Below are 22770 nucleotides of genomic sequence, written 5' to 3' on the forward strand. Positions count from 1 at the left end.
ATTAACTTTAAAATCAGATAAAGCCCACACACCTAGAGTCTAAAATGTCTGTACCTCATAGTTTTAACGCAACTGGTTGATCATTATCCTGTTTAGCAGACAATAAAAAAATGAATTGAATAAAGCCAGTTACCATAGACTGACATGCATTGGTGAAAGTTATCAAGAAAACTATATCCAACACTAACAAGCTAAAAACAATAGCAATCATGTAGGTCCCACAGATTCAGATATCAAGAAATGACTCAACTCAGACATCAAGAAATGACTCATTAGTTTCCCACAAATGAAAGATGCATAATTTCCTGAGTATCAAGATAAAGTATACTTCTCAAGATAATTTGTTAAATTCTATAGAACTCGTGTTAGCTAAACAGCACCATATACATTTAACAGTTGCAAAGAAGTTTATTTTCTATCTAACAATTCTGGCTTCAAAGTCACGCCTGTAAACATCAAAGAATACTATCTCAAAAATGCCCACAAAAAGGTGAACACAAAAAGAAATAATCACCTGCCATACTTGCTATATAAATTCTCAATTGCTACAGGAAAGCAACTACACAAATTTCCTTTTCAATAGTTCAAATTTCCAAAAACTTTCCAATTGCCGCCAATCCACAAACCCCCAAAATTTCAAGACTGCAGAAAAAGCCCAAAAAAATAAAGAATCTAAAGAGGTTCACTTTAAACTACACATTTCTTTACAAAAAAAAAAAAAACTCTGAAAAGGATATGGGCCAAAAGAAAAAAAAGGAACTAGTAATGAATATGTCAACGAATTAGAAGAGTTTCTGTGTGTGTATAGGCTGGGAAAAATTATTTACAACTGCCAACAATTTCTACCGACTATCAAATCAAAAACCATTTTTCTTTAAACAAAAAACAGCCAGAAGAACACGCAAGATTTGCATCCAGAACCAAGAAAGGTATACATAATTCTGCATAGACAAACAAAGCCATTCAAGTTTTGAAAATAAAGCTCATAATTCCACCTTAAATCATATATTGAATTCGACCAGAAAATGTAAAAACACGATAAAATTACATGTTTTAATCTGTAAAAGCTTCAATTATGGGATTACATGTAAGAATTCTCCATTTGTACGAGATAAAAGTATCTGAAAAAACATTTGCAGAGACTAAAATAGTTATTTCTAAAGTCTAATCACCTCGCATTTAAATGGCAGCACCGAAGAGAAGATTCCTCGGCCATGATTAGGAATTCAGAATCACTTGGAAAAGTGAAACCAGCTCTGTGATGTCTGGATCCTTCAATTTATGCACAAAGACTCGGAAATTAAGAGAGATTGACAGTAAAATCCCCAAAAACGACACTGCTATTGATCGGAATTGATAAATGATGGAGAAAATTGAGATTAAACCACAGATAGGGATTAAATCAAGCTTTCTTTCTTTCTTTTCGTGAAATAAAGAGCTGCTAGAGATAATGGAGGAGAAACACAATTGGATAGGGATATAGAGTGAGCGCTTCCAACGTAAAGAGAAAAAATGGAAGAGGCAATGAAAGGAGGGAAGAAGGGAAAGAGAAAATTAAAAATTTGCTTGGAAAAGTAATTTATACTCAGGAAAATTTATTTAGCCACAGGAAATATAAATTAATTTACAGCCGCCCAGACTATGTCGTTTAGAGCGTTCTTAATAATGGCTTTTTCCTTTTCTGCTGCACTAATGCCACAAAAGGCCTAAAAGGATTGTCAATTTTGCAACATAAATAGAATTGCACTGCCTGTCAAATGGCGCGTGTGATAACGACCTTCAGATCCTGGTTTCCCATCTCCAGCTGTTCTTGCTGAATTTGTTCTACAGAACTCACAAGAGAGTTGCAACAATTTTCCACCTCAATCATTTCAATGGTAGTACTTTCCCCTAAACAAAGAGGGACATCTTCCAGCAGCAGACAGCTATGCAAAACCAATTTCTCAAGACGAGAAAATTTATCAGAATTATAGGCAGTCCAACTGCAAAGATTCAATGTTGACAATTCCAAGAATCGGAGATTAGAGAATTCCCCTTCTTGCATTTCCCATTTTTCCCCCATGAAGGACTTCTTTAATAATTTAAGCACTTCAAGATTGGGCAACTTTCCAATTGTTGAAATTTCACTCCACGACCATTTATTGCGTGAGAGAGTGAGCTTTTTCAAATTCATTGGGAATTCAAACTTGCAGCCGTAAAAGCGATGCAACTGAAGTGATTCTAGTTGATTCAAACTGTCCAGCTTGAGAATCCCAGTCCGTTTTCCACCATCTGCATGCACGCATTTTAGCCTGCGAATGGTTGGTAGCTTTTTCAGTATCTTCTGCAATTGTTCACCAAAGCAGTCAATTGCAAGGCTCAAAGTGTCTAAATGATCTAGTTTGGGTAGTCTTCAATGTCGAGAGTGGGTAACGTAAAACCACTCGGCGGAAATGCTCTATTCTTTTGATATCTCAGTGTCGAACCACCCAGATCCGGAAGCTCTGTTCTCCTTAGATGTCTCAGTGTCTTAATGTTCCAGATAGTATTAGGCAACCCAGCAACAGCATTGCCCCCTACCAGAAATGTATGTAACCTTGAGAGGTTGTCTATGGCAGATGGAATGGATGCTGAATACCACAAGCTAATTGCCAAGTATCTTAGGTGCACAAGCAATAATAATTCGCTTGGAAAATTGCAAGAAATACGCATGTCCCTAAAATCTAAAACTCTAAGAAGTTTTGATTTTAGAAACCAAAAGGGGCCATCATGCAGCTCTTCTGAATCCGTACAAGCATAACCAAAGGAGAGCAAACAACGTAGTCTAGGAAAAAATGGCCTGGACATCTCAAGCTCCTTTCCGCTCATCGAATGCATACACAGTCGGTGGGGGCTGGGTCCAGTAGAAGTAGAAAGGTCATCACCCCAATTTGAAATCTGTAGAAGGTCATTACTCCCATATGAAATCTGTAGAAAACTTTCTTTTTTGGCCTTTGCCACAACAAACTCATGTACTAAATCATGAAGTCGGCAAATTTTGGCACCAGCAAGAGTTCTTTGTTCGGTTACCATTACCAAACTTCTACCAATCAAATCTTTCAAGTAGTCTTCTGCCACATCATCTAGACTCTTCCCTTCTATCTTTTGGACAAATCCTTCAGAGATCCAAAGCCATGACAACTTTCGGACAGGAATGTCTTGGTCTTCTCGAAATGCACCTATGTAAAGAAGGCATGGCTTCAAATATTCAGGTAAATGAATGTAACTCAGCTCCAATGGTTCAGTGCTATTAGAAGTGTTGGAATTGAGGCTGTCTGCAAATTCTTGCCAGCAGTCTGGCTCAATTCTTGAAAGAATTCCAGCAAAAATGACAACTGTGTGAGGTAGCCCCTTGCACTTATTTGCTACTTGCATTAAAACTTTGATTAGTGTTGGAGGACAATCTTCTTTGCCAAATATCTTCCTCAGAAGCAATTCAAGACACTCTTTACCACTAAGATGGCAGAGATGGTGAGACTTGCTATTAGATTTAAATTGCAAAGACAAATTCTCAATCCTGCTGGTGAACAGAATCCTGCTTCCATTTGCATCGTTTGGCAACGATCTTTCCAACAAATTCCATGCCCCAATGTCCCACACGTCATCCAAAATGATAACATACCTATTTCTCTTCAAAAGCTGGAAGAGCGTCACAACCAAATCATCTTCATGCATCTTAATATATTGATCATGACTTCCACTACCACTACTGGACAAAATTTGAACTAACAAATTCTGCTTGCTGTATACTTGGGAAATAGTACACCAAGCACGGAAATGGAAGTGGCCTAAAATTGAAGGGTGATGGTAAATTGTGTTGGCTAATGTTGTCTTACCAAGTCCAGCCATACCCACAATTGAAACAATATCTAGTTGGTTTGAACCCCTGGTAAGCCCATCTGCAATTGTCTTTACCTCTTCATCAAGACCCACCAGAACTTCATTCAGTGCTAGGGTACTGAGTTGTGATTTGAAGTGAATAGAGTTGTTGGCAACTCTCTGAGCTTCATCATCATTCCTGATGCTGTCAGAGACTTTAAGGGCCTCAGTCTTCGTATGCTTGATATCTCCAGCAACAGTATCCAAACATTCAAGTCTATCCCCAAGCGCAACAGAGTCGATGACAAACTCTGCCTTGTAGGCCACCTCCATAGCACCATCCCAAAGAGCTTGAAATTTCACGTTCTGGTTGCGCTGCTTTGCAATTTTCTGTAGGAAAGATCTTAAAAATAAAAGATCTTCTTGGATTATTTGGATTTGATCCTTTGGGGAAGCAATCGAACCGGCCTCAGAAGTTGCTATTTCCTGGAGATTCTCTAAGAAGAAATCAATAGAGCCCAGCTCGTTAGTCCTAGGGAATCTGAGTGATGATGATGATGGAGGATGCGTTTGTGCAACTTCTTGCATCACAAATTGGAGCTCTTTCACCAAACGAGAAATTGCAAGATCTGTTCCCTTTGCCAAGCCATGTTTTATTTCATTCACTGAAATGGAGCAAATTACAATTCCTAAATCAATGATCACAACTCCAATATGATCCTTCATTTTGTCAGGTAGAGCATTGAAATTCTCTTGCTTCACATGAAGAAGGATACTGATTGACTTTACTCCCTCATGGAGATTCAGAATATGGTCCGGCACAGGGACCATAAAAGTGATGTGAAAATCTAGTATCTGCCTAAGAGCACCAAGGAGAGAGTCAACAAATTCCGCCACTATATACTTGTTCTTCTCTGGAACAAAAGTGAGTGGTGACCTTGATAATTCTTTTGAAGCTTCCATGACATGTACAGAAGACAACTGCTGTTTGTCGCCTTAGTTTTGAATGCTGCTACTATTTGCTGACCATGATAAATACTCCGGATTGGGATTGGGGACCCCAATTAATGGTTGCCCGTTGTTCATATTAATATTGAACTTGTTTCCTTAAAAACTAAAAACTAATAATAATAATAAAGGGCTAGGACTTAGGGCATGCATACATTTGAACCAAAAAAAAACACAAAAACTCACGTAGTCCTGGATTTACGTGCAAATGAATAGTAGAATGAGTTGTCCTTGATCTTTTGCTGAAAAATGTAGCTACACTGCCATTTGTTTTGTTCAGAGAAAGGACGAAGGCATCCCTTTCTTGTACTTAATAAGATGATCATTCACAATAGACAGCTGCCATTCATCCGTCCTTAAATGATCAGTCTTGATTCGTTCATGAATCCATATTGAGCTCACAAGAAGTTGTACCCTGGAAAACTAACCAATGTCATGATCATGCGAAATGCTACAAAAGAGCAGCCCATATGTAGATTCTACTGGGACAGACAGAGACTGCAATCTCCTTCCTTGGCCACAGAAGTAGCTAGAAACGATTAATGTTTCCGATACATCTAACCTCTGACTCGGGGGAAAAAAAAAAAGAAGAAGAAAAACATTGAACTTGAAAATATGAGGGACCTGAGAATGAAGTTTTACTACCAGCAAGAAGCCAAGAAACTAGTGTAGGCCATGGGATGATTCGTCAGTTTCAATTCCGTGCCACCTAGCAGTTCCGAAGGTGGAACTGGAAACCGAGGTTGTTAATGCCAAGTATCGATAACGAACATGGATGGCGAAACTCAAAAGCATTGGTTTTACATGCCTTAAACGTGCCAGACAACAGACTCCCACCCTGATTAAACTAATAAGATGGTTTAATTGTCATTGCGTGACCTTTTGGCGACCTTACAACTTAAGTACCGTGTGCATGAGTATAACGTACCATATCCTAATTCTCTTGATCAATCATTAATCAAATGGGGATTTCATGCACAATCACACTGTCCAAAACACAAATACACACATAGGATGAACGGAGATTGGAGTATATGGTATAGAGCATAGAGTATAGTGGTCCACTTTGTCTATGGGAGGGGTAACAAGAAAAAGGGAAAAGGCCAAATGGGGAATGAGGTTGCATGGCCTTGAACAAGACTTCTCAAATAAGAACATCTAAGCCCTGTTAGTTTGTTGCCCCCACACTCCACATGTCTTTGTTTCGCAGATAATCACTCCCTGTCTTCTTCTTTTTCCCCATAAATACTACTACTCCTCCACATTCTCCTCAATTCATCCCCACTTCGAACCCTTCATTCTCTTTAGCACTTTTTCCTCTTAATACATACAACTTCTATCTCTTCTTTGCCTGGCTGAGCCTTTTTCTTCTAAAGTCCATAAACATGGCTCTTAAGAAAGGAACAAAACATGCCGCTACTCAAACGGCGGCCCTCAAACAAATCCTCAAAAAGTGTTCAAGTTTTGGAAGGAAGAATACTGGTCATGATCACGACAATAGCCTTCCACATGATGTCCCAAAAGGCCATTTTGCAGTATATGTTGGCCAAAATAGGACCAGATACATCATCCCCATTTCTTGCTTGGAACACCCGGAATTCCAGAGCTTGTTACAACGAGCTGAAGAAGAGTTTGGCTTCAACCATGAGATGGGCCTCACCATTCCTTGTGATGAAGAAGTTTTTTGCTCTCTATTTTCCATGATGAGATAATTAAGGTAGCTGATGATGCAAGATGGAGTTTCTTGTCGTATGTAGAGGTGGATTAAGGTTTACTATAACATGGATGATGGGCACCACCGGTTACTTAAGCTGAGTAGTTTAGTGCATGGGATATCCATCATCTGACCACGTGGAAACTAATTGTCTGGTTTTTTTTCATTAGTGGAGATCTGTATATACACGAATTTGGAAATTGGAAATTTCTCTTGTTTGTTATAGTCTAAGAGACAGCAGAGCGGAGATTTCCAGATTTCCGTTTTTTTCCCCTCTTCATATGTATACGAACTATGAAGTTGCGCCAAAACTTGACCATTTGCATTATTTTTTTTGGTGAATTCTTTCAAGGCTCATGATTCAATCTAAAATTCATTGTTGGTCTGAGGTTATGAAGTTCCACCGCGGTAGTTAGCAGTAACATGATAGATACTTGCTTCAGTTAAAGTACGTACTTGATCAATCGTCTGCATTAATCTGCAATCAAGGAACTAACCAAGACATGCATGAAATGAAAGCACACTCTGTATCATTACATAGTTGTCGAAACTTGTTTCTCTTTCTGGTTCGATCATTTGGTACAAAAAGTTGAAGATTGAAACGTGTTCTGAAATAAATGTTGGGCTGCATTCGATTTTGGTGGTTATATATCAATTTGAAGAATCGCGCGGGCACTAAGAATAGTATACAAGGTAAGCCAATAATATTCCCATGAAGATTGTAGAGCTCAAAGATATTTACTTACGTAGACATAATATCCTGTAAACCATGTAAGTCATTGGTGCACATCTTAAACGGGAGCAACGTCCTTGTGCTTACAGTCTTTGATACAATAAACTGAATACACCTACCAAGTTTTTCAAAATAATTTCTTTTTATTTTGTTTGTTTTAAAGGAGATATTGAGTCTTGGAGAAGGGAAAAACTAGAAGAATTGAAAGTCGAACAAGTGATCTCATGATCTACGAATAGTTGAGTTAGATGATAAATTGAAAAGAATTATAAATAAGAAATTTTGAATTCAAAATCTCTCGTTTAGAAAAAAAAATTGACCTTACGATCAACTAACTAATGATATATTTTTATTTATACAATTTCATAATCAACTAACTAATGGCTTACTATTATTTACACAAGTCTAACACACAAGTATGAAGAGTTAGCTCAATATAGCCAAAGGCCTCAACATAAAAAAAAAAACTTGTTTTTTACAATATGCACCCTCGCATTACAGATGTAAGTATATACTAAGATGAATGATATACAGTATACACATTCAACTATATTGAGCAACTAACCAACCTTTTGATGCACCACAAAGTTTTTAGTGTCACTTTGACAATTACTTTCCGTGGACTTGCAAAACCGATATTTTTTCGTAGTCTATGACATGCAACTTGAGTGGGTCAAATCCCATTTTCCTTTTCATAAAAGAAAGCGAAATACTTGAAGCTACATAACTTGGACTTGCACATCATCATCATCATGGTGTAAAATGAATTACGTACCAATAAAGTCTTTGCTTCTTATCCTTTTGAAAAAATGATAATACTATATATATAAAAAAAAGCCATTATGATATTTCCAATATCAAAGAAAAAAAAACGCCATTATGGAAAACTAGGTTTTCGATTGAAAAAAAGAAAAGAAAAGAAAGAAAGAATGTAGGGACGTACTCATCAATTCTCTTATAATTGAAAAACAAATAATCCGACATTGAAATTCTTTTTGTCCATTAAAAACTTTATGGTACAATAAATCTATATGGTACATGATTTTCCCTATTTTAAGTGATAATTTGGCGTTCAAAAGGTCCCATAATATGTATGCTGATTGCCCCCCGCAGCCCGAACCAAAAGAAATAGTGATGAAGACGGCATCTGCAAACTGCATGATGGTTAACGCGTTTCTTCGTTCTAATTTTTCCATGTCAATGAGAACATTCAAGTCTTTACTGGCCCCTCCAAGCTATTGAGTAGGCCATTTTTTAGCCAATTATTCAATCCCCATTTCGATCCACCAGCAACTTATTTCCATCCACGCAGCCAGCTACCTTTCTTGTCAACCACTAAATTAGTTTGTCATATCCGGAACCAGGGATATTGCATCCCACCCAGCTTTGGCCAAGTTCTTTGTTTTCAGTTCTTACACAGCTTCTCTATGCATGGATATGAACAAGAGAAAAACTGCAAAATGTTGGAGTTGACTTCGTTATTGCGGACAACTAGTATGAGAAAGACGTAGCGTCTCTTGATCTGTCTGGTATTGAGGAGATAGCAACTGATTAGTGTTTGTAATTAATAAGGGTCAATGGTTAAGAGAGGCCTCAAGTACTCTACTTAATTCTTTGTAAATTAAAAGTGGAATTACTTTGAGAAAATGTCTAAATACATAGATGTAATAAATACGAATATGTGCATGCATTCACGTAGTAAATTCATCGCATCTTAAGTGTATTATCGAGTGTTTGAGCAATCCTTAAAAAAAAAAAAAATATATATGATTGATTGACTGTGACAGTTAATATCGCACTTAATTAAGTTTGATTTTTTATTTATTTATTTTCATTTTCTTTCCCCTGCATGAGTTTTAAGCAATGGCTTTTGGTCTTGCAGATCATCATTAAGCAAGGAAGTCGATTACTGAGTTTTATTAAGTAGAACAGAAGTTAGGTTAATCAATTCCATCAATCATCAAATATTGATTGGGCATGGTTGTTTCATAAATCGACCAAGACATGTTGGAAACATATTCTGCCTTGCACATGCAGTTGGGACCTCCAAATGGTCCCCTAATTCAATGGTTTGATTAAGTTCACACAATTGAAGATTAAGATTTTGGTCTCTGGATTTTTGATTGGACGTAAGACCTAATACTACTATTAGGGTTTATTGACGGAACCGCGAATTAAGCAAATCCCGTAGTAGGAATTAGACGCTGATCAAAAACAATTTCCCTTTTGATGAATTGAACGAGACGCAGAGCACGTGCTAATAAAACTCTGATTGATAAGAGAGGCGTTAAACCCTCGCATCATCCTCCAGTGATCATTCTTCAAAAACTAGGACGTGTTGATATGTCCCAAACACTTGCTTAATATCAGCTTTAATTAACACTTGCTTAATTAGTTGCTTTAACGTGTGGACTATATATATGGTTTATCAGTTGTTTTCTTCATTCTGTTTGGCAGTTATCCTTTCTTCTTTGCTTTATTTATCCACACAACCCAGAAATATATATATATATATATATATACACACACACAATTGAGTTAACTTTTAATAATACTAGAAATACGAAATTTGAGTTTTACTTGACCTTTCACTAATTCACTTAACTCGTATCTTACAACTAAACTAGATTTGGCATTAATTTTTTAAAAGAAAAATGGCGGGTGATATTGACATTTCTAGAAAAGCTTTGTGTGGTTCTTAAATCCTAAGATTCAGTCGAAATGGAACTTAATTAATTAGACTTGAGCAACTGCGTCGGAGCTTTTTTTTTTTAGCAACTGCGTCGGAGCTTTTACATACTTATTATATACTCCCTCCGTCCCACTTTGATAGTCCTGTTTTCCTTTTTTGTCTGTCCCAAATTGTAGTCCACTTTCCAATTGAAGAATGTAGTTGTATTTTACTTTTCCTAAAATACCCTTATTTAATGTAAGTTGTTGTTACTATAAACTTACCCCATTTAATGAGAGTTGATTCTTTTTTTACCATCAATTCAAGTTCCCATAAAATTGTACTCTATTTAATGTGAGGGTATTTTAGGAAAATAGCAATCTAAATTTACTTTTCCAACAAAATTAACTACTTTTTCTTAAACTGTGTGAAAAAAAAAAACAGGATTATCAAAGTGGGATGGAGGGAGTATATGTTTTTAACTCTCAATCACCTTAAGCTATGATGTCATACATTTCATTTTTTTTTTTTTACCAAGCAAGTTAAGACTTTTGTGGTAATAAACTAACCCGAATCCCGTGAGAACCCCAAAAGCCGGTATCCCTTGAGGTCTCACAGGAAACTAATATACTACCCCAATCCCCCTAACAACCCCGATGTGGGACTGAACCCCCAAACAGGGCAGCTGCTACTAGGCCTAAACTTAGAACCCACAAAAGTCATACATTTCATGAATATATATATATTGGAAAGTCAAACCAAAGGTCCAAAGCAATCCACTGTAAAAGTTGAATTTTCTGTTCACACAAAACCCAAAAAAGTCTTCTCATCGGGTCAAACAAGCATTTTCAGTAGAAAGAAAGCCTATTCAACGCATAAATCCCCGTTATAAAATAGTAGTCAATCTTTTGAAGTCATTGCGATCACCATTAGTGGTCCAGCCATTTATCTGAAATTGACATCTTTTGTAACTTCACCGTCGAAATTTCTGACTTCCATACCCAAGTCAACGTCAAGTGAGACAATTTTATTGGCCCTCGGTCGCCGCCCAAATGCCAAATAAAATAAATACGTACCTTCCGCGCACTTTGGAGAGCCAAAGCCATTGATCGCTACTGCCCAAGAACTTCAATTCGGAGAACACTTTTGTTGTGCTAGAAGACTAAAGAAAAATTATACCAAACGTTTGGTTGGTTTTTTGTGAGGTGATGGACTAATGGTGTACTGTTATATGTTCCGGCTCAGCCGCCTCTGATACAGATGAATTTTGACAGTCCCTTTCTGTGGGCTGTGCAGTGTCCCTTTCTTGTTTGTGAACTGTGAATCAAACACTTGGGATGGATAGGATTTGATTTAGGCTGTAGGGGAGTTCTGTTGCATCTAATTCATAGTATGACTACTTGTACTAGGAAGATTTGTATTAGTAATGTATACACAATTCTGTCTTGATCGTCGGGCTTTTCATCGACACCACACAATCTGGAGAATAATACTAGCACACTATTAACTAACGTTTTTTGCGATTTTGCAATAAAGAAGTGGGAATGACAGATGTGCGAATTTCAATCTTAGAATTGGTTGGTGGAACATTAGGATTGGTTTGTGGCGACTAGCTTTGTGCTCATTGTCACACAAGAAAGAAAGGGTACAACGGTATTATAGTAGTATAACAAAAGAAGTTGACCAGATAAGGAATTTTCTTCTTTTTTTTTGTGGTGGGGGGGGGGAGTGGTTGGTGGGGTGGTGTGGATCGGGCAAATGGACTTGAAAAATCAATCATCCTGCTGCATACAAATACAGTGAGTGAGCATCAATAGACGGACGAGGAACCGTACAATCCAGGCTATACCTCGTCATAGTCTTCAATCAGTAGACGAAAGAAGAAAGATTTCTCAATAATGGAGAATTTCAAGCAATAATGTCTGTTTTGGTGCACACTGGGCCGAAAAACATCTCAGTCAGAATTGCTCCATATCATTTGAAGAGCCATGACTTGGCTCGGGTTCCAATTAGCATAATTTAATGTCTCCTTCAAAGGTAGTTCAATTTGTCAGAGACACAAATAATCTGCCTAATGGCCGCTCATTCAATATAACCACGAAGTTTTGGATCTTCCAACCAGAAGGCAGTGAAAGGTGTTTTTGTAGCAGCAGGGGCAGCGATTAATGAAAGGGTACACGCAATTCTGGATTATCAACTGCGTTTCACCACCAAAAACCAACCTCTCCTCCACGGCCTTGCAATCCTGATAATCATTCAAACTCTGGATCCATCCTTTTCAAAAAGCTCATTGCATTGCTCGCTATTGCGTCCGCACAAGTAATTACGAATGGAGGCAATTTGCTATTTCCACGTTACAGCGGAATACGACTTCCCACGTTGACTTCTTTCGCTACATTACTAACAGACAGCCAATCGATTTGGTTTACATCAAATTTTAGAATCAGCTAAAACGGAAGCGTAAATTGGAAAACCATTCACGTCTCTAAATGAGCACTAGCCAAGTTCAAAAGCGTACATAATTTTTAAGGTCTCAAAGGCCGAATATTATCCTATACCAAACTGGGCTGCTGAACATGGCTTTGATGATCTCCCTTGCATAACATACGAGCTTTGACGCTCTTAAGATTACAATCATATTCTGGAATGATCACCTCCTTACAGGTGGCACAACACCCCTGCCAGGTGGAGCTCCACGACCAGCAGCCTGAGCCTGCATAAACGGATGGCACAGTCAGGCAAACTTCACTCCACAAAACTTAATTTGTAACTATCTATTTCTCCAACCTAATCATTTTACATGCTCCGTAAAACTACATTCTCATCGTTTTACAGTATTTGTTAGATCCCAGTTCTAGAGTGGCCATCCAGCATTGCCTTTTCTTGACAAGAGATCATAATGCATTTCAGAGCTTACAGTACAGATATGGAGTGTCATTCCTAACTTTTAGATTTAAATAAATGATCTTGGAGTATAAGATGCAAAAGTCACGAAATAGATCTTACCCTGGCTCTCATGGCCACAGCACGTCCCCGTCCAACGCCAAGTGCTGAACCCTTGCCCTTCAAAAGATAATATAAAAAGCGTAAGCAAAGCTGTGATGGTCACAAATACACTCTAATACACATGGGCAAACTGGGAAAGCACCTTGATTCTAGCTTCTAGACGTTTGAACATTGGAGCATTCTTAAGCATATCTGGAATCACCATAAACCTGATAAAAATTTGTTTTACTCGTGATCAGAACTCAGAAAGCAGTTGAGAGAATCAGAAAACATTTTATATTACACTTTCTATACCTGACTTTGCTTCCTCGAATGAAAACATGCTCCAGTTGTGATACCTTGCCATCCTGTAAAGAAACAGACCAAAATTAGTCTTCCACAAGACTAAAAAACGCCAAAAGGGCACAACATAACATCTTAATCCAATGAAACTCTCTCTAATAGGCAGTCAAAAACAACTGAAATCTTGAAGCTAATTTGCTTCAGTTCAGAGGTTTAAAAAAGAAGATATCAGGATTGAGGCGGCTAAAGATGTAAATCATATCAGTGCTTCAAAGATCCTTGCAAGGATAAGAGACCGTTCAGAATCTATCAAAAATTCAAAAAGAGATCTTATATTCTGTAGCCATTGGTGTAGAAGAAATTATATGGCACTGGAAATAATTGCTCATGAATGTCAAAAATGACAGGTCCAAATTCAATGAAATTATCAAGGGAATACTCTTAAAACCAGCTGTCAGTTAAAATAAGTACGATAAATGAGCATCCACAGGTCAAAAAGTTCCTTACAACCCCAACCCCAACTAGTCCGACACACTGTGAACTCTAAAGCATGTGTGCAGAAGACACTTAATTTGTTGTAAAATCTGAGACGTGCATCTGACACCTAAAGGACACGTCATAAAATAAGATGCTTAATTCTATAATAAAAACACATATTAAAGACCTTACCCACAACAACAAAAAAAATACACATTAAAGAACGGTTTTGCATGTAAGATCAAAGAATTTTAAAAAAGCAAATACACGACTAGGAATTTAGTTGGATAGAATTCTGTTATTTGAGAACATATTGCCAATAATAGTTTAAAAATACTTATGCCACAAACATGAAATTCTTACTAGGAAAACCTATATACATCATTTATGAGCACAAATACAACAGACTGTCCACGTGTTCTGAATAGCATTCACCACCCAACCCATGTTACCTCCTTAAAGAGTGAATAGATTTCAGTTCCAATTTACTAACATCCCATATTTTCAATTTTCCTGCCACAGAAAATCATCGTAGGCTTCCGCCCATCATGCATTGGAATCAAAGTGAAAGAAAAAGGTCATTAAGAAGCTCGAAAGCAGCATAAAGAAACTTGAAACAGAAAAGCACTTTCACAATTCTTAATGAAGGGCAGAATAACATTGGAACGAGAGTACCTTAGCTGTGAAAGTGATGTTCTCGAGCTGGCAATTCCAATTGTCTTCGCATTCAACCATGCTGCCTCTGTAGAGCTCTCCGCTCTTCAGCTCTACGCTCACGATGTGTCCTGTGGCTTCGTGTAGAAGCTTCACTGGTATTCCTAAGCTACGACTCATTGCTATTTGTGACGCCCCGAAAAAAAAATGAGTTTGAGAACCCGGAAATTTTCTAATTTTCTAGGGTTTATTTTATTTAATCGTCCGCCTTTTCTACATTTTCTTGATTAGAAAAATTCCCCAGATAAAGTTTATGAGCAAATATAGTTTTTAGATGATTTTTCTAGTATCGAATAGATTTTGAGAAATTAAAAGCGTATTTTGGACGTGGGACCCGCTAGTGCGGTAAATGCATTATATTTTTGACAACTTGTTGGAATTTTGTATTAAGTGATATTAGTTTACAATGTGTTAAGATATTTGTCTTGGAGAGACAAAAAGATAAGTTTTAAACCTAAAGGTGACAAGTGTCACCATTGTATTGGAAATAGCTTAAGAGTTACTATTCACTTTTTTTGACTTTTGACCCATTTGAGTTAAATATCTTCAAAAATCACTAAAAATTCACCATTTCTTACCCTTGGATGGCCGGCCCTCTTAGCTCAAGAAGGAAGAAAGTTTCTTCAACATTTCAAGCTTCCAACTAGCTTAATCTTCCAAAATCAATCGCATAAATTAGTTTTTACTCCATACAATCTTGCCTTTTTGTGTTAGTGGTGAGTTTGGTGAAGTTTTTGGAAGAGCTAAGGTGGTCTATAACTCCTTTTCTCTTGTTTCCTAGGTAAGTGATGGTTGAACATCCTACACACCTAATGATGCTTAAGTGATGCTTAATAGTAGCTAAAGTGATGGATTATGTGAATTAATTCTTGATTTGAAGTGATTTGGTGAAGTTTTTATATTTATGAGGAATTTTCTGGTTTAATATGAATGAGATGTTGTGGTCATCTATGATGGCTGTTAATGAGTGGAAATGACTCATGTGGGTGTGAATTGGTGATAATAGCAACCAATTTTGGGTTTGGAAGAAATTCTGGAAAATTAGGGTTCTTGAAGCTACATTCTGTCCGAAATTTTAGGTCATAGATAGAGGCCGAATTGGCCTTAGCTCAAAACATGAAAGTTGTAGGAAATGACATTTTAGAGGTGCCTACAAAATTTCAGGTCAATTGGAGTAGTGTCGAATGAGATAAGCCGAATTTACTGTTGCTGTTCTGGGTTCATCAGGATGTAAGAACTGCGTCTGAAATGGGTTGTTTTGACTGGAATTGTTTTGGATTTGGGTGTTCAGGTCTTCTGATGAAATGTAACTTGATGTCCTAGGTACTATATGCCTTTGGAATTTCTACATTTGGACCTGTTTAGACTGAGTTGTACTGATTACAGCATAGTGTAATTTGTAAACCTGCAATTACGGTTCTGGTTTGGTATTTGGCATATATGACTTAGTTGTGCTGGGATTTGGACTGAGTGACCTTCTACATTGTTGTAGCCCTGGTTCTTAGCTTCGAAACGGTGGATTTTGCACCTTCATCCGACCATCGTAGTGCTTTTGGTGCCATTACCGCAAAAGGACGACAAAACTGTTTTCTGGTTTTGAGCAATTGTGGTTAATTGCTATGTGATTGGGTTTGATTGTAGAATGGTAAGGATGAATTTATGGGGAAATGCTGTCTGATTTTTAATAGCGTTGGTTACCTTAAGTTTCCAGTGAAAGGCTTGGACTTGAATGATGGAATTGGCTATATTGAACAAGGATTATGAGCCGTGGAGGTGAGTGACCCTAAACTATTTCCAAAGTACTTGTGAAATGTTTCTTGCATTAATTATTCGATTGCATATCATGCGTGCTTGCATGTGAATTCATGACATGATTTGGCTTCAATGAGTTTTGGGAAAGTCTTGTGCTGGACACCTACGTATCCACCTTGTTATGGTTCATGTTCATGGTTATCTGGAGCACCGATGTTGCTCCCACTTTCGTGAGTTCGTGAGTTAATGTTAAATGAAATATTTGAGCGTTGGGTGTTCAAGTGCTATGATTTCACCGGCTCATGAGAGCACTAAACGGACATTTGATCTCTGAATCATGACATCATCGAAATCATCGAAATGCAACATTGTGAAATATATTTGCTTAATGATTTTGCTGGTTACTCGCTGAGCTTCTAGCTCACCCCAAAACTATTTTATTCCCCTCCACAGGGCTCAAGGCGAAGGCAGGACTTGTTGTGCTTATTCACGTGAATGGATGGCCTATATTTGTACAATTTGGATTTGGAATCATTTTATGTATAGTTGGGAATTGTTTCCGCTGCATTTGTGACATGTAATTATTGGAGACTTGGATGTATATTTGTGGACCATTTGATGTATATTTGAGATTTATTCTTGTAATTCATTTGAGGACTTTAGTGAACGACTGAGTCCCGGCGAGAGCCGGGCAGGCGGCCCGCCGAACCCTCTGGTTCGCCTTAGGGGAAGGTGGGGTCGTCACACTATTGCTATTTCCTGCTATGCTCCCTACGCAAAACCCTAAACCCAAAGTCCAGCAAGAAAACTACCAAAAATTAATTAGCAGTAACTGTATACCAGTAAATCCAGCACAAAGCTTCGAAAAAAATTTTAAAAAATTGTAGACAAACGTAAAAATAAAAATGCACAATATATTCTAAGAATTATAGCCAAAAAACACAGATACATACAAGAGATTGAAATTTGTGAGATTAAAAGTAAATAAATAAATACAAGGCGAGAAGAGAGATAAAGTAAACCTCGCCGGATAAAGAGGTAGAGAAGTATATCCTCGCCGTTGGCTGCCGCCGGAAGATGCTGCGTTGCGGTTCAGCTAAGAGAACTGTCTCTTCACCTAGCGGCGACGAGAGAGGGAAAGTTAATAGGGTGGCCTCGTACAAGTGAGATCCGCTATATCAAGATCCGGACCTATATTTACGATTTGACCTGCCCATGTTTCCTAATCCTAATCTTTTCCTAATTTCTTATTGCCCGGGCCCTTGGGCCTTGGACTTTTACTTGGTTGTAGACCATTACTAGGAGGAGAACACCGCGCTTTTCAAGCTTGCACAGAAACGTCCAATTATTCAAATTGAGCTATTAAATATAAAAAACTACATAAAGGTGCACCAAAATCTTTGTAGTTATTTTTTGTAATTTTATTAAGCATGAAGAGAAAACACAATTTCAGCCTAGTTGCTGACGAGTTATTTTTTGTTTTGAGACTAATTGGACAGCAATGACAATGTCATTAGTTTGAAAATAATATATCACCGCATAATGCTGCCTTACATTTTCTATGTACACCAAAAATGTCTTGCTCATGAACAAATTCAACAGGAATTTATGAACAACACGAAAATATGTTGGGGGAAAAATCTATATAATTGTAAAATATAGTAATGGTTGCAGAATAGCAAGAGACATAGGACTCAAAGCAATAAAGATTGGAGAATTGTATATGCTTTCTTGTCTATGATAAGATAAACAAACCATTATCTCATACTCAAAATCTTCTCAACACATATGCCATTTAATTTTTGTGCCAGCAACTCTTAGCATCACAAAAAATAAACATAAAATCTTATAGACTAAAAAAGGAGAGGGAAGAGCACCCCAAAAATAAAAACTAAGTAAGATTAATTAAATAACAAAAATTTTATTGAGATTTAGCATTAGAGACTCAAATTATACATAATCTAAGCACAATAATAGTAGTAAGGTCCACAACCGCAATAGCATGGTAGTTCCATTTTTATTATTATTTTCAATCGAACCAAAATATGATAACTCAAGCCAATCCCCTTGGTACAAATCAACAAAAATTTAATGAAAGAGCCAGACTCTTGGCAAAAGGACAAAAAGACAAGCAAGATTTATGCAAAGACATGAGCAAAACAACATCAATTATACCCATTTTTTTTGTGACAAAACGGTGTCTTAGAGTTCAAACTATTGTTTTATCAAATGGAACAAAAAAGTAAGTTCACTACATTGACAAAATATACATCCAGTCTAACATGAAAACTTCATGAAGGAATGTCATTGAAGTTGGCAAAATCAAACTGCATCCCCAGTGGCACTGGTAAGCTTAAGAATCATCGCCATCACAAAGATAAGCTTAAAAAATAGCTTCATTACCAGTGGCACCGGTAACTGACCAGGTTGGCATTACCAACCGAAATAATTTAAAGAAAAGGCAAACTACAAATTGCCTAAGAAAACTAACTAATTTATTTTCCTTGTCAATATTGAGTTCATAAAACAAAAGAAAAGTAAATCTTACAACCCATCAATAAGATTGACAAATAACCAAATCTAAAAAACAAAAACAAGGCTAATATCTCTAGACAAAAGGAATGAGCAAAATTACAAGTTGAACAGCAAATGTACAATGAATAATATGGCCAAGTTGAATTCTGCAAAGAAGAAATTGAATTTTAGTTCCTGGTTGTGTATGATTCCCAAAAGAAAAACTCTAAACAGTAAAAATGGAATAAGTAAAGCAAGACAGTAAAAGAAAATAAATTTGGATCTAAAGGAAATAGGATCCCATCACAAATTTTCATCTTCACTTTTCCAAAGACTAATAACAGGGTAAAGAGGGCTGAAAGTTACAGTAACTGCAGGGAGAGAAATCTGTTCACACAAAAAAAAAGAAATCTGTCCACACAAAAAAAAGGGCATTAAAACATACCGTCAAGGCTTAATGAAGAAAAGCACTCTTTTTTATTTTTTTTCCTTCATCTAACAAAGACTTAGAATAAACAACACTTATTAGAAAAAAAGGAAGAAAAAATCTTGGATCTGCACTAAACAAATTAACATTTTTCTGTTCAAAAAAAGCCCCTAAATAATATTCACCTTGAGAAAACAAATTCCATAATCCTTTTCTCCGATGGTGCAAATATTAATATCTCAGCCTGTAACAAACATATGTAATTTAGTAGAAAATAAAGACAGTTATAATTCTTATGTTACACCATGAAATCTAACATAGCCTATGTGAGATCACAAAAGGAAGTAAAACAATAGGATTGAAGCACTAAACACCTGAATGTTTTTTCAAAGTTTTACATCCAGATCACACTCAATGTAATTAGTCATATCTATAGAAGGAAATTGACCATGAGAAAGTACCTTAAAGTAAATGCCTTTAACAATTACTAAGTCATTCAAGCCAAGTGTGTTTCTCATTTAGGTTTTAACTTCCTAAGAATGTCCAACATGACATTACCATGTGCTTTGAATGAAAGTCTTATGTACTTTATTCAGTAATGGACAAAGTCAAAAGGAACATGTGGGGGTTCCAGTGGGTCCAAATAAAGAAATTGTGGTAATCAGGTATGAGCACCTTGATTACTAACTCAAATTATTACCCAGACAGTATTTTGAATATCCTATGTTTTTTTTCGACAAATCTATTACTGAAAAATGTTCATCTTTTATTTCAGATAAACCCTGATAAATTCACCTTCTTCATACAAAAGCAATAGCAAGACAAAAAGAAAAAATTCAAAGGATTTGAGAGCTGAGAGATAGAAATCAAAAGAACAACGTTATTATTAGCCAAAAAAGAAAAAAAAAAGCTTCAAATGTATATATCCTTAGAGAACAAAAAAGAATGAAAGTAGGTGTTGTCATCTTTCTTCGTGCAAGGACAATAACATAAAAATGCAAAATCAGATGAACAAAAAATCGGTGACACAACAATACTTTCCTGAGATGCAAAAGATTTAACGAACAAAGGTCTTATTAATTGGAAAAAAAAAACCATGGGTCATTAAATCTAATAAACATAATCCACCAGTTGAAGAATGAGGGATAAATTACAAAAGGGACCAAAACTCTCAACTTTGGGCTAAATCTACCTCAATAGTACCTCAAAAATAAGCCAAATATTCAAAAAAAGAAAGCACAAAACAAACTTATTAACTTGACATTGAAATGTACCAAAACACAATTAAGTACAAGAGAAAGCAACAGACTTTTCTAATTTATACAAAAAGATCAGCAACGAGATTTGTGCTGATGGCAATTCTAAAGGACATGAAAATCGGGATTGTCATCAAATACCCTCTCCTGCAACAAAAATTGGAAAAAAACTGTTTTATCATTTAAAATCAAAACATTTGAAGATGAGGGCATAAAAAATACTCAAAATAAGACTCACCTGAATAAAATTTTTACAAGCTCCAAAAACCTACCGCCATTCTTTAATAATCAACAGAAACTTAATCATTTTCTCATAATCAACAGTAACTTAATCGACAGAGATATCTACTAATTATTAGTATACAAGCACATCTATTTGACTAAGATATTTTTCTAAATAAAGTGTAACAGATTACCTGTCCAAAGCTGAACTATGCTAAAAGTCCAAAGCTTAGACTCACTGGCACTAAACGAGCCATTACCCCTATAAAATTCACCCCGAAAAGTGAACAACAATAAATAGGAGGAAAAATAAGTTGTTCATATGCAAAATCGAAACAAATGAGAAAAAAAAAGGTTATAAAATGTTACACAAAAATAATCACCAAGTTTTTAGCCAAAAATATTGTGCTAAAATTTGAACAGACTATGAATCCAAAACAACCAAAAAATACACCAAGCAATTTTCCCATACATAATAGAAATCACACAAGTTTGTATAGGTGTCATAGAAGGCCAGAAAAAAGGACAAATAAGTAACATGAGAACTATTAAAAATGCGTGCAAAAAATAAAAAATGATAGTGAAAACCCGAGATCTGGAAGAATGAAACTCAAAGAAGCAAAATGACATACAATTTTTCTTGGTAATGATCTTCTTTTGACAGCCTCTGTCTCCTAAGAAAGCATGGACAGAAAATCAGGCATAGTACATGTGAAATTTTAGATGGTAAATAAGAGAAAACGTTGAGGAAAAAAATCAAGAAATATTGAAAGGAAATAAATCTAAGAGGCAATAAAGAACCTGAAGTCTGGAGTTAGATTCTTCAAACTTGTTTTTGGATTCAATTCTTTCAACCGTACTCTTTGTTCGGGAGAGCGAGAAGGGATCTGCGAGAGAGGCAGACGGCGGCCCTCTGGGATTTGGAGGAGAAGATGTTGCGATAGGGATTCTGGTCACTGCTACGTGGGTCTAGTAATTGGGATAGGTAGATAAGGAGGTGAAATCTCATTTTTGTCCTCAGTTCAATTCACCAACTCAATAAATTGCAGGAGGACTACCATCAATTGGTGAATGAGAATGCGCCATATCAGCTATTGAATCTCAATTGAAACTTCTTGCATTCCCGCATAGACTAGGTACTAGGAGGGGATCGCGGTGTGAAATTAATAGGTAGCATGCCCAGCGTAAAGCCCATTGTAATAGTTTTTTTTAAAACAAAATAGATAATTCATAATTAGGAGTAATGACTAAAATAAGTTATTAAACTATATTGGCCGAATATGTTGAGTCAAGGCCAAGTATATTAATAAACAATACAGTTAAAAAAAAACTTCTATAAATTATTACAAGTTGTATGCATAATTGGATACTAAGGGGCCGCTTGGTTAGCGGGTATGGGAATCACAAAATGGAATAAATCCCTTATCACTTGCTTGGGTTATACCTATTGGAATGTAATTTTTGGAATCATTCCCAAAATATTGGACTTCTCCCATTCCTGACCAAGTTGGGAGGTTTTGTGAAACCCCACGTTTGATTCCAAAGCTAATTTTTTTTTTTATTTCATCTCACTCATTGCTTCACCATCTCTCTTCTTTTTTCATCACATTTTCCTATTTGCTTCCTTCCCCATATCAGACCGGCCTTTCCCTTTCCTCTATCCCACTTATTCCAATCTTCTAATTTCTCTCCTACCGGTGTAGCAGGCCTCTTTTTTTTCCAATCTTCCATAGCTGACGACGGCTCTGTGCTGCAAATGTGAGAGTAATTTTTGTTGGCCAAAGAATCTCATCTTGATTGGTTGCTGACGGCTCTGTGCTGCAAAAACCCACAGCTGACGACGGCTCTGTGCTCTGTGCTGCAAATCTGAGTCTTTTTTGGGGGTTGTATGGCTGCAATGGAGGAGTGTGAGATCCCGAAATTTATTGGGTTTTTCATGATCTTGTTTTAGAATTGAAGGTATTATGTTTACTTGTTACTTGTTTCTTAACGACTTGTTCTGATGAATTGTAGCCTTTTGAATCTAGTTTCCAACACCATAAATCATTCTCAATTTGAACTTGTATTGAGTGAGTGGTGGTCTGAGTTCGAAAGTGCAGCAAAGCTGCAAAAGTGGAAATCTTTCTTTTCTTGCTAGCCAAATGGTTAGGTTAGTTT

At 36.7% G+C, this 22770-nt stretch overlaps 3 protein-coding genes and 1 long non-coding RNA gene across 4 annotated transcripts; 1 reads left to right on the top strand and 3 right to left on the bottom strand.

Moving 5' to 3' along the window:
* Nucleotides 1-1753: 1753 nt before the first annotated feature.
* Nucleotides 1754-4800, bottom strand: LOC113777178 (putative late blight resistance protein homolog R1B-16). The gene is made up of 2 exons (XM_027322218.1): nucleotides 2437-4800; nucleotides 1754-2323 (listed from the first exon to the last, which is right to left on the bottom strand). The coding sequence occupies exons 1-2, from the start codon at nucleotides 4798-4800 to the stop codon at nucleotides 1754-1756; spliced, it is 2934 nt and encodes a 977-aa protein (XP_027178019.1).
* A 1347-nt stretch (nucleotides 4801-6147) lies between these two features.
* Nucleotides 6148-6858, top strand: LOC113778569 (auxin-responsive protein SAUR50-like). The gene has a single exon (XM_027324009.1). It carries the CDS (start codon nucleotides 6231-6233, stop codon nucleotides 6555-6557), a length of 327 nt encoding a protein of 108 aa, XP_027179810.1. The 5' UTR covers nucleotides 6148-6230; the 3' UTR covers nucleotides 6558-6858.
* A 5444-nt stretch (nucleotides 6859-12302) lies between these two features.
* On the bottom strand, nucleotides 12303-17311 carry LOC113778075 (small nuclear ribonucleoprotein SmD3b-like). The gene is made up of 7 exons (XM_027323336.1): nucleotides 17222-17311; nucleotides 16945-16977; nucleotides 14404-14568; nucleotides 13264-13316; nucleotides 13112-13178; nucleotides 12970-13026; nucleotides 12303-12676 (listed from the first exon to the last, which is right to left on the bottom strand). The coding sequence occupies exons 3-7, from the start codon at nucleotides 14560-14562 to the stop codon at nucleotides 12614-12616; spliced, it is 399 nt and encodes a 132-aa protein (XP_027179137.1). The 5' UTR covers nucleotides 14563-14568; nucleotides 16945-16977; nucleotides 17222-17311; the 3' UTR covers nucleotides 12303-12613.
* A 3199-nt stretch (nucleotides 17312-20510) lies between these two features.
* LOC113777528 lies at nucleotides 20511-20865 on the bottom strand. The gene is made up of 3 exons (XR_003469193.1): nucleotides 20808-20865; nucleotides 20630-20670; nucleotides 20511-20538 (listed from the first exon to the last, which is right to left on the bottom strand). It is a non-coding gene; the product is annotated as an uncharacterized LOC113777528 (long non-coding RNA).
* Nucleotides 20866-22770: the final 1905 nt, after the last annotated feature.

The sequence above is a fragment of the Coffea eugenioides genome, chromosome 7 (genome assembly GCF_003713205.1).
Source record: "Coffea eugenioides isolate CCC68of chromosome 7, Ceug_1.0, whole genome shotgun sequence".
Taxonomy (NCBI): domain Eukaryota; kingdom Viridiplantae; phylum Streptophyta; class Magnoliopsida; order Gentianales; family Rubiaceae; genus Coffea; species Coffea eugenioides.

What these genes read in the sequence shown, in the direction of transcription:
- LOC113778075 (XM_027323336.1), bottom strand. Translation starts at nt 14,562, where the DNA reads ATGAGTCGTAGCTTAGGAATACCAGTGAAGCTTCTACACGAAGCCACA. An exon ending in ATTCGAGGAAGCAAAGTCAG is followed by an intron (nt 13,179 to 13,263) that starts GTATAGAAAGTG and finishes AATTTTTATCAG; the next exon opens with GTTTATGGTGATTCCAGATA. An exon ending in GTCTAGAAGCTAGAATCAAG is followed by an intron (nt 13,027 to 13,111) that starts GTGCTTTCCCAG and finishes TATCTTTTGAAG; the next exon opens with GGCAAGGGTTCAGCACTTGG.
- LOC113777178 (XM_027322218.1), bottom strand. Translation starts at nt 4,800, where the DNA reads ATGGAAGCTTCAAAAGAATTATCAAGGTCACCACTCACTTTTGTTCCA. An exon ending in TGAGATATCAAAAGAATAGA is followed by an intron (nt 2,324 to 2,436) that starts GCATTTCCGCCG and finishes GAACAATTGCAG; the next exon opens with AAGATACTGAAAAAGCTACC.
- LOC113778569 (XM_027324009.1), top strand. Translation starts at nt 6,231, where the DNA reads ATGGCTCTTAAGAAAGGAACAAAACATGCCGCTACTCAAACGGCGGCC.